The sequence below is a fragment of the Penaeus vannamei genome, chromosome 18, assembly GCF_042767895.1.
Source record: "Penaeus vannamei isolate JL-2024 chromosome 18, ASM4276789v1, whole genome shotgun sequence".
NCBI classification, from domain to species: domain Eukaryota; kingdom Metazoa; phylum Arthropoda; class Malacostraca; order Decapoda; family Penaeidae; genus Penaeus; species Penaeus vannamei.
The window spans coordinates 29,760,943-29,770,942 of NC_091566.1; the positions used below are offsets into that span (position 1 = coordinate 29,760,943).

The 10,000-nt window shown below is 47.0% G+C and overlaps 1 protein-coding gene across 10 annotated transcripts in view; it reads left to right on the top strand.

Moving 5' to 3' along the window:
- r (carbamoyl-phosphate synthetase 2, aspartate transcarbamylase, and dihydroorotase rudimentary) overlaps positions 1-10,000 on the top strand; it is a 160,119-nt gene that overhangs the window by 120,538 nt on the left and 29,581 nt on the right. For 7 of the 10 annotated variants that reach the window (XM_070133102.1, XM_070133103.1, XM_070133105.1 and 4 more), the window contains 3 exons: positions 2,553-2,642; positions 3,869-3,889; positions 4,361-4,513. In XM_070133102.1, coding sequence (XP_069989203.1) covers positions 2,553-2,642; positions 3,869-3,889; positions 4,361-4,513 — 264 coding nt within the window. The remainder of the gene's footprint in view (positions 1-2,552; positions 2,643-3,868; positions 3,890-4,360; positions 4,514-10,000) is intronic. The other 3 variants (XM_070133104.1, XM_070133108.1, XM_070133111.1) reach the window with 1 other exon arrangement.

The following is a 10,000-nucleotide window of genomic DNA, read 5'->3' on the forward strand; positions in this document are numbered from 1 at the left end:
ATACCGTATAAAAAAAAAGCGAAAAAAGGACCTTTGATATCAGAATTTAAGAAAAATTCAATCGTTTCTTCGGTTTGAAAATGATTACGAAATGGTTATGAAAGTGACGTGTTAAGGCGATGACAAAGCCAGCTAGGAACTGGGGTTTATTACATCATACGATAAAGGAGAGGCCGGTTAAAGCGACATCTGTATTTCGGATTTTGCAACCATTGTTTTTTTTTATTATTGGTTGAATTTTGAGAAGGCGACAAACGAAAGGTTATTTTTAGGATGTTGATAGTTTCCCTGAATGAATAGATTAGTAATATACATATGTACGTACGTATGAATGTATTTATATGCATATCTATGTATCTATCTATGTATCTATCTATCTATCTATATTGTTCATCCTGGTTAACTGTTTGTTACATACGTTTAGGTATAAAGCTTTTTTTTTCTTATAATAAAAAAAATCTTGGAGCTTCAGCAGATGGAGATGCAGATATTTAAAGGGATCTTTAATCTACCAGAAGTGTGTGTCTGTGTGTAAAATGTAGTGTATGTTATGAATATATAATACCTAAATATAAAGTATCGATTTGCATAACTGTCTATCAATCTATTTGTCTACCCAATTATCCCATCTATTAAGCCTACACATCTGTCTTTTCTATCTATCTACATGCCTTTTTATCTATCCATCGTTTTAACATATTCATCTGACCTATTTGTCTATCTTTCTACCAACCAATCTATCTATCTAGAATATGCTACAATATACACATTACATCTTTTAAAAGCAAGAAAGAAGTGCCTGATAAAAAGCAATTTCCACTCTTCTGCTTGTATCTTCATCTGCTTCATTCTGCTTCTAAGTAGGTATTGCATCGCCAACCGACTTCTTTATCTGGGTTTAAGAAATGACCGGGTTTGTCTTGGACGATTTAGCCCTTGCATTCTTAATTTGACTTTTTTTATCAGATTTGGAAGTCTGATGGTATGCGGGACTTCTGATACAAGCACGTGGTTGCTTGTTTGTTACTTAGTCACGCTGTCTCTCTTTCTCTCTCTTTTGTTTTTTTTCCTCTTATCATTTTTTCTCCATTTCTCTCTCTCTCTCTCTCTCTCTCTCTCTCTCTCTCTCTCTCTCTCTCTCTCTCTCTCTCTCTCTCTCTCTCTCTCTCTCTCTGTCTCTCTCTGTCTCTCTCTGTCTCTGTCTCTCTCTGTCTCTCTCTCTCTCTCTCTCTCTCTGTCTCTCTCTGTCTCTCTCTGTCTCTGTCTCTCTCTGTCTCTGTCTCTCTCTGTCTCTGTCTCTCTCTGTCTCTGTCTCTCTCTGTCTCTGTCTCTCTCTGTCTCTGTCTCTCTCTGTCTCTGTCTCTCTCTGTCTCTGTCTCTCTCTGTCTCTGTCTCTCTCTGTCTCTGTCTCTCTCTGTCTCTGTCTCTCTCTGTCTCTCTCTCTCTCTGTCTCTCTCTCTCTCTCTCTCTCTCTCTCTCTCTCTCTCTCTCTCTCTCTCTCTGTCTGTCTGTCTCTCTCTCTCTCTCTCTCTCTCTCTCCCTTTCCTCCCCCTCCCTCCCTCTCATATATATATATATATATATATATATATATATATATATATATATATATATATATATATAATTCCACCTTTCTCGTTGTCTTCCTCCTTTTCTTCTTTTTCTCCTCCGTCTTCTTTGTCTTCTTTTTCTTTTTCTTTTTCTTCAACATGTCAGTCTCGCGGGAATAAGTCTACCAAGTGACGTCAAGCGATGAGAAAGTCCACGACGGCACTTCAGCTGGGATTAACGCATGACGTCAGGATATTACATCAATATTTCGTTATTTTTATTTATCTTTATTCGTTTATCTGCATTTTTCAAGCGTGTGAGAATGCGTTTTCTGTTGGCTTTAAGTCATATCCGGTGTGCGTTCGGAGTGAGATGCTGGAATGCGCAGGCTGTTAGTTTTTTGTTTTCGTCTTTTTTTCGATTGATTTCTTTCCGTTTTTCTTCCACTCCTCCTCCTCCTACTCCTGCTGCTGCTCCCCCCTCCTCCCTCTTCCTCCTCCTCCTCCTCCTCCCTCTTCTTCCTCTTCCTCCTCCTCCTCCTCCCTCTTCCTCCTCCTCCTCGCTCCTTCCTCCCTCCCTCCTCCCTCCCTCCCTCCCTCCCTCCCCTCCCTCCTCCTCCTCCTCCTCCTCCTCCTCCTCCTCCTCCTCCTCCTCCTCCTCCCTCCTCCTCCTCCCCTCCCTCCCTCCCTCCCTCCCTCCCTCCTCCTCCCTCCCTCCCTGTTTTCGCTGTTTTTTCAACAATTTCCAATCATGTGTACTATTATCGATATGTGTAATTATTATTGTTACTGTTATAAAATTGATTGTTATTGTTATTATCACTATTGTTATTGTTATTAATATTATTGTAATCATCATTACTATTGTTATTGCTCTTAATATTATTACCATTATTATTATCACCATTATTATTGGTAGTACAATTATTATTAATATCAACATTATTATTGACAATACAATTATTATTATTTTGATTATCTTTATTATTTCCCCAATTCCAGATCGAGCCGGTTGAGTGGGCCTACGAGAACATCGGCGAAACACCCACCAAGGGCCAGCTCTCTTCCATGGCCGATTATTTGGCCAGAAAGGTCAGTATTTTGAGGCGAAGCACAATTTAAAGAAATAGATTAGTAGTGGAGAAGTAATGATATATTTTAGTGGGAGAGAAAGTCGACGTGTTAGAATAGGTCTATGTGTGTCTCAGAGACGCACGCGGTACACGCAGTTGTCGGTTCTTTTGTTTTGGACGGCCAATGCATATATGTTTTATATCTTTAAAAGGATGATTTAAAAAGAGTCAAGAGTTTCAATATGATCATAAAGGTAATATATACTAACCCGTTACATGTCCTGTACAAATGACACATACCTCGCCTCGAAAGCCCCTGGTGAGTGTGATCAGCACTAAAGCTTTGTGCCCGCTCTCTCTAACTGGTCAGTGAGGCGCCGCAACCAGTCACAAGCCACCAATAGGCAGAAAGCATCAGCGTTCAAAGTGGTGTTAACCGTTAATAATTAAAGTGTAAATATGCTAAGAAAAAAGATACTTAAAATTTTGTGTTTAAAATTATTGATGTTATATCTTTTATTTGTTTATATTGATTTATGAATTTCAAGATCGCAGTGCAAAGCTGTGAATGTGCTTGGGATTTTTCTCTTTTTTATAAGTTGCTGCATTTATGTTAATGTGTTTCTTTGGCGATGCTGTCCAGCCTAATGGATTTTTTAAAGATCTTATTTTGAGCCACAATAAGCCACAGGAAGTTCTCTCGTTTCCCTGAGTGAAAATGCATGATGAATTTATCAGGAAGAAGCAAAACAAAAACACTCCTTTTTGTAGTTATGTTTGTGCGTTTGTGATGATGATGAAAAGCAACGTCCTTTTTAGAATCTTTATTATCTCTTCTTTCAATTCGCACGGAATGATTTCACTCGATCGTCATGTGTTTTGTTTGATTTTTTTCTTTTAATTCTCTCACTTTTAGAGCGGGAAGGCGCCATTTTTTCTGTTCCTGAAAAAAAGAAACTCGCTATTGGTTCAAGGCGCAGTGTGGCTCGATTGTCACTATTTTTAGTCTTAAATAAAGCAGTTGGTATATATAATGTTTATGACATATTGATAATACAATTTAGAATATCTTTCAAGAAAATTACTTATCCCTGAAAGGCGTTGGTGCTCCCAAAGAAATTTTCCTGCACAAACCTCACTCCATAAATCATCTCGGACAAATGTCTTGCACGTCACCATTTTGATTTGGTCTTTGGGAGTGAACTATAACTTTTATTTCGATTTTCTTCCACGCTGCGTCACCAGGGCCTCATCTACAGCATACGGGTATATATACACGTTTGTGGATAATTTGTCTTTTTATGTATTTTATTTCAGGATAAGGTTTAAGAATGGAAAGAAATATATTTTGCTCATAAAGTATTATTTCTCATGTAGGGTATTTTGGAAGTTTAAGAAGTAAGTATATGTAAGAATGATATTTAGCAAGCCTAAGAATTATAGAAAAAAATATCAGTTTGTAGATAAATACACAAAAATACATATATAAGAAATAATGAGAAAATTCATGAAAATAACTACTAAAGAATATGTATGAATTTTGAATAATAACTATATAAAGAAGTATATACACGTGAAGTGAAAAGAAAGAAAAAGAAGAAACCACAATAATAACAACAATTCTTTTAACCACAATAATAACAACAATATTTTTACCACAATAATAACAATAATTATTTTAATTACACATCTAAAAGTAACGATTCTAACCCCCCTTCCCTTCACCGCCTTCTGCAGGAGTTCGACTTGGTGATCAACCTGCCCATGCGCGGCGGAGGGGCCCGTCGCGTGTCCTCCTTCATGACCCAGGGCTACAGGACCCGCCGCATGGCCGTCGACTTCTCGGTCCCGCTCGTCACTGACGTCAAGTGCGCGAAGCTGTTGGTCGAGGTAAGTGGGGGGCGTGGCTTGTTTGCTGGGGTCGCTGTTGGGGTTTGTTGTTGTTGTTGTTGTTGCTGTTGTTATCGTCGTTGTTATTATTATGGTTATCGATTTATGATTATTATGTTTTGATAATGTCATTATATTTGTCAGTTGTTGTTATTATCATTATTGTTTGTTATTATTTTTATTACTATTATTACTATTTTAAGATCCTCGTTATTTGTTTCGTTTTTTGTTCTTATATATTTTCTCTTCAAACTTCTTGGAATTTCTTCTTTATAAATCTTTGAATAGTCGTTTCTTTGCTATTTTTTGATTTATATATATATTTTTTTGTATATGTATATTTGTTGTTACATTTCTTTCATTAGTTGTTTTCTTTGTTATCCTTCTATTCAGCTTGAATTTATTACCCATTCATTCCATTTCTCTCTTCCCTCGCACCTTTATCACCCAATTATCATCGTCCGTCTTTAAAAAAAAGCCTCTTTCTTCACCCTTCTTAGACGCCTTTGCTCCTAATCGGCCGTGTGTCCGTCTGGAAGCCTGAACAAACGGTAATCTTAAAAAGTTATTTTTAAAAAGTTATCGGGATTTTTTGGCGGGCTCTGAGGCGATCCGGGCTTATGGCGGAGTGCAAAGGTGGGAGGAGGAGGAGGAGGAGGAGGAGGAGGAGGAGGAGGAGGAGGAGGAGGAGGAGGAGGAGGAGGAGGAGGAGGAGGAGGAGGAGGAGGGGGGGGGAGGTGGTCTTTTTTCGTGGAGGAGGGGGGGGGATATGAGGGGGAATTGGTGTAGGTTTGTGTGTGTGTGGGGGGGGGGGGGCATTATGAGTCTCTTGGTGGTGGGTAGTAAGGGATTGTGAAAGAGAGGGAGGGAGATGGAAAGTTGAAAGAGAGAGGGGGAGAGAGAGAGAGAAGGGGAGAGGGAGAGAGTAAAAGAGAGAAGGGGCGAGAGAGAGTGGGGGAGAGTAAAAGAGAGAAGGACAGAGGAGGAGAGTGAAAGAAAGAGTGAGAATGAGAAAGAGAGAGGATGAGAAAGAGAGGGGGAGGATGAGAAAGAGAGGGGGAGGATGAGAAAGAGAGGGGGAGGATGAGAAAGAGAGGGGGAGGATGAGAAAGAGAGGGGGAGGATGAGAAAGAGAGGGGGAGGATGAGAAAGAGAGGGGGAGGATGAGAAAGAGAGGGGGAGGGTGAGAAAGAGAGGGGGAGGGTGAGAAAGAGAGGGGGAGGATGAGAAAGAGAGGGGGAGGATGAGAAAGAGAGGGGGAGGATGAGAAAGAGAGGGGGAGGATGAGAAAGAGAGGGGGAGGATGAGAAAGAGAGGGGGAGGATGAGAAAGAGAGGGGGAGGATAAGAAAGAGAGGGGGAGGAAGAGGATGAGAGGGGGAGGAAGAGGAAGAGAGGGGGAGGAAGAGGAGAGTTGGAAGAAAACGAGAGAAATAGATGAGAAGCACAAAAGGAAACGAAAAAAGATTAGAATGGAGAGGGGAGAAGAAGGGAGATAGAGAACTAAGAAAAAAGAAAAGTTAAGGTAGCTGAAAACGAAGAAAAATAGACAGAAATCAAGAGCTAAAAAAACAACAACAAGAAGGAGGCAGACGCAAAAAAAAAAAAAAGAAATAGTAGAAACCTGTCTCTAGAAACCCGAGCCCCACAACGTCTCATTAAGCGGGTGTGCTGGACGCGGCCCTGATAACTCCGCGGTTTGTTGTCGTTTCTTATCTCCGAAATTGCTGTTTATCGTCGCTTAATTAAGACCAATTAATCTCTGCCGCAAAGAGTGGGATTGCGCAAGCAGATCGTCACCTGTTGGTTACGAGGGGGAGAGGGAGAGGGAGAGGGAGTGAAGGAAGGGAGGGAGGAAGTGAGGGAGTGGAGGGAAGGAAGGAGTGGAGGGAGGAAGTGAGGGAGTGGAGGGAAGGAAGGAAGGGGGGAGGGAGTGGAGGAAAGGAAGGAAGGAAGGAGGGAGGGAGTGGAGGAAAGGAAGGAAGGAAGGAGGGAGGGAGTGGAGGGAAGGAAGGAAGGAGGGAGGGAGTGGAGGGAAGGAAGGAAGGAGGGAGGGAGTGGAGGGAAGGAAGGAAGGAAGGAGGGAGGGAGTGGAGGGAAGGAAGGAAGAAGGCGAGTGTGGAGGGAAGGAAGGAAGAAGGCGAGTGTGGAGGGAAGGAAGGAAGAAGGCGAGTGCGGAGGGAAGGAAGGAAGAAGGCGAGTGTGGAGGGAAGGAAGGAAGAAGGCGAGTGTGGAGGGAAGGAAGGAAGAAGGCAAGTGTGGAGGGAAGGGAGGAAGGAGGGAGTGGAGGGAGGGAAGGAAGGAAGGAGGGAGTGGAGGGAGGGAGGGAAGGAGGGAGGGAGTGGAGGGAGGGAAGGAAGGAAGGAGGGAGTGGAGGGAGGGAAGGAAGGAAGGAGGGAGTGGAGGGAGGGAAGGAAGGAAGGAGGGGAGTGGAGGGAGGGAAGGAAGGAAGGAGGGAGGGGAGGGAGGGAAGGAAGGAAGGAGGGAGTGGAGGGAGGGAAGGAAGGAAGGAGGGAGTGGAGGGAGGGAAGGAAGGAAGGAGGGAGTGGAGGGAGGGAAGGAAGGAAGGAGGGAGTGGAGGGAGGGAAGGAAGGAAGGAGGGAGTGGAGGGAGGGAAGGAAGGAAGGAGGGAGGGGAGAGAGGGAAGGAAGGAAGGAGGGACTGGTGGGAGGGAAGGAAGGAAGGAGGGAGTGGAGGGAGGGAAGGAAGGAAGGAGGGAGTGGAGGGAGGGAAGGAAGGAAGGAGGGAGGGGAGGGAGGGAAGGAAGGAAGGAGGGAGTGGAGGGAGGGAAGGAAGGAAGGAGGGAGTGGAGGGAGGGAAGGAAGGAAGGAGGGAGTGGAGGGAGGGAAGGAAGGAAGGAGGGAGTGGAGGGAGGGAAGGAAGGAAGGAGGGAGGGAAGGAAGGAAGGAGGGAGTGGAGGGAGGGAAGGAAGGAAGGAGGGAGTGGAGGGGGGGAAGGAAGGAGGGAGGGAGGGGAGGGAGGGAGGGAGGGAGGGAGGGAGAGGATGGGAGGGCCAGGAAGGAAGGAGGGAGTGGAGGGAGAGGATGGGAGGGCCAGGAAGGAAGGAGGGAGTGGAGGGAGAGGATGGGAGGGCCAGGAAGGAAGGAGGGAGTGGAGGGAGGGAAGGAAGGAAGGAGGGAGTGGAGGGAGGGAAGGAAGGAAGGAGGAGTGGAGGGAGGGAAGGAAGGAAGGAGGGAGTGGAGGGAGGGAAGGAAGGAAGGAGGGAGTGGAGGGAGGGAAGGAAGGAAGGAAGGAGGGAGTGGAGGGAGGGAAGGAAGGAAGGAGGGAGTGGAGGGAGGGAAGGAAGGAAGGAGGGAGTGGAGGGAGGGAAGGAAGGAAGGAGGGAGTGGAGGGAGGGAAGGAAGGAAGGAGGGAGTGGAGGGAGGGAAGGAAGGAAGGAGGGAGTGGAGGGGAGGGAAGGAAGGAAGGAGGGAGTGGAGGGAGGGAAGGAAGGAAGGAGGGAGTGGAGGGAGGGAAGGAAGGAAGGAGGGAGTGGAGGGAGGGAAGGAAGGAAGGAGGGAGTGGAGGGAGGGAAGGAAGGAAGGAGGGAGGGAGGGAGGGAAGGAAAGAGAGGCGGAGGGAAGGAAGGAAGGAGGGAGTGAGGGAGGGAAGGAAAGTGAGACGGAGGGAAGGAAGGAAGGAGGGAGTGAGGGAGGGAAGGAAAGTGAGACGGAGGGAAGGAAGGAAGGAGGGAGTGAGGGGGGGAAGGAGTGGATCGAAAGAGGAAGAGGGAGGGAAGGAGTGGATCGAAAGAGGAAGAGGGAGGGAAGGAGGGGATCGAAAGAGGAAGAGGGAGGGAAGGAGTGGATCGAAAGAGGAAGAGGGAGGGAAGGAGTGGATCGAAAGAGGAAGAGGGAGGGAAGGAGTGGATCGAAAGAGGAAGAGGGAGGGAAGGAGTGGATCGAAAGAGGAAGAGGGAGGGAAGGAGTGGATCGAAAGAGGAAGAGGGAGGGAAGGAGTGGATCGAAAGAGGAAGAGGGAGGGAAGGAGTGGATCGAAAGAGGAAGAGGGAGGGAAGGAGTGGATCGAAAGAGGAAGAGGGAGGGAAGGAGTGGATCGAAAGAGGAAGAGGGAGGGAAGGAGTGGATCGAAAGAGGAAGAGGGAGGGAAGGAGTGGATCGAAAGAGGAAGAGGGAGGGAAGGAGTGGATCGAAAGAGGAAGAGGGAGGGAAGGAGTGGATCGAAAGAGGAAGAGGGAGGGAAGGAGTGGATCGAAAGAGGAAGAGGGAGGGAAGGAGTGGATCGAAAGAGAAGAGGGAGGGAAGGAGTGGATCGAAAGAGGAAGAGGGAGGGAAGGAGTGGATCGAAAGAGGAAGAGGGAGGGAAGGAGTGGATCGAAAGAGGAAGAGGGAGGGAAGGAGTGGATCGAAAGAGGAAGAGGGAGGGAAGGAGTGGATCGAAAGAGGAAGAGGGAGGGAAGGAGTGGATCGAAAGAGGAAGAGGGAGGGAAGGAGTGGATCGAAAGAGGAAGAGGGAGGGAAGGAGTGGATCGAAAGAGGAAGAGGGAGGGAAGGAGTGGATCGAAAGAGGAAGAGGGAGGGAAGGAGTGGATCGAAAGAGGAAGAGGGAGGGAAGGAGTGGATCGAAAGAGGAAGAGGGAGGGAAGGAGTGGATCGAAAGAGGAAGAGGGAGGGAAGGAGTGGATCGAAAGAGGAAGAGGGAGGGAAGGAGTGGATCGAAAGAGGAAGAGGGAGGGAAGGAGTGGATCGAAAGAGGAAGAGGGAGGGAAGGAGTGGATCGAAAGAGGAAGAGGGAGGGAAGGAGTGGATCGAAAGAGGAAGAGGGAGGGAAGGAGTGGATCGAAAGAGGAAGAGGGAGGGAAGGAGTGGATCGAAAGAGGAAGAGGGAGGGAAGGAGTGGATCGAAAGAGGAAGAGGGAGGGAAGGAGTGGATCGAAAGAGGAAGAGGGAGGGAAGGAGTGGATCGAAAGAGGAAGAGGGAGGGAAGGAGTGGAGCGAAAGAGGAAGAGGGAGGGAAGGAGTGGATCGAAAGAGGAAGAGGGAGGGATGGGAGTGGATCGAAAGAGGAAGAGGGAGGGATGGGAGTGGATCGAAAGAGGAAGAGGGAGGGATGGGAGTGGATCGAAAGAGGAAGAGGGAGGGATGGGAGTGGATCGAAAGAGGAAGAGGGAGGGATGGGAGTGAGAAAGAGGAAGAGGGAGGGATGGGAGTGAGAAAGAGGAAGAGGGAGGGATGGGAGTGAGAAAGAGGAAGAGGGAGGGATGGGAGTGAGAAAGAGGAAGAGGGAGGGATGGGAGTGAGAAAGAGGAAGAGGGAGGGATGGGAGTGAGAAGGAGGAAGAGGGAGGGATGGGAGTGAGAAGGAGGAAGAGGGAGGGATGGGAGTGAGAAGGAGGAAGAGGGAGGGATGGGAGTGAGAAGGAGGAAGAGGGAGGGATGGGAGTGAGAAGGAGGAAGAGGGAGGGATGGGAGTGAGAAGGAGGAAGAGGGAGGGATGGGAGTGAGAAGGAGGAAGAGGGAGGGATGGGA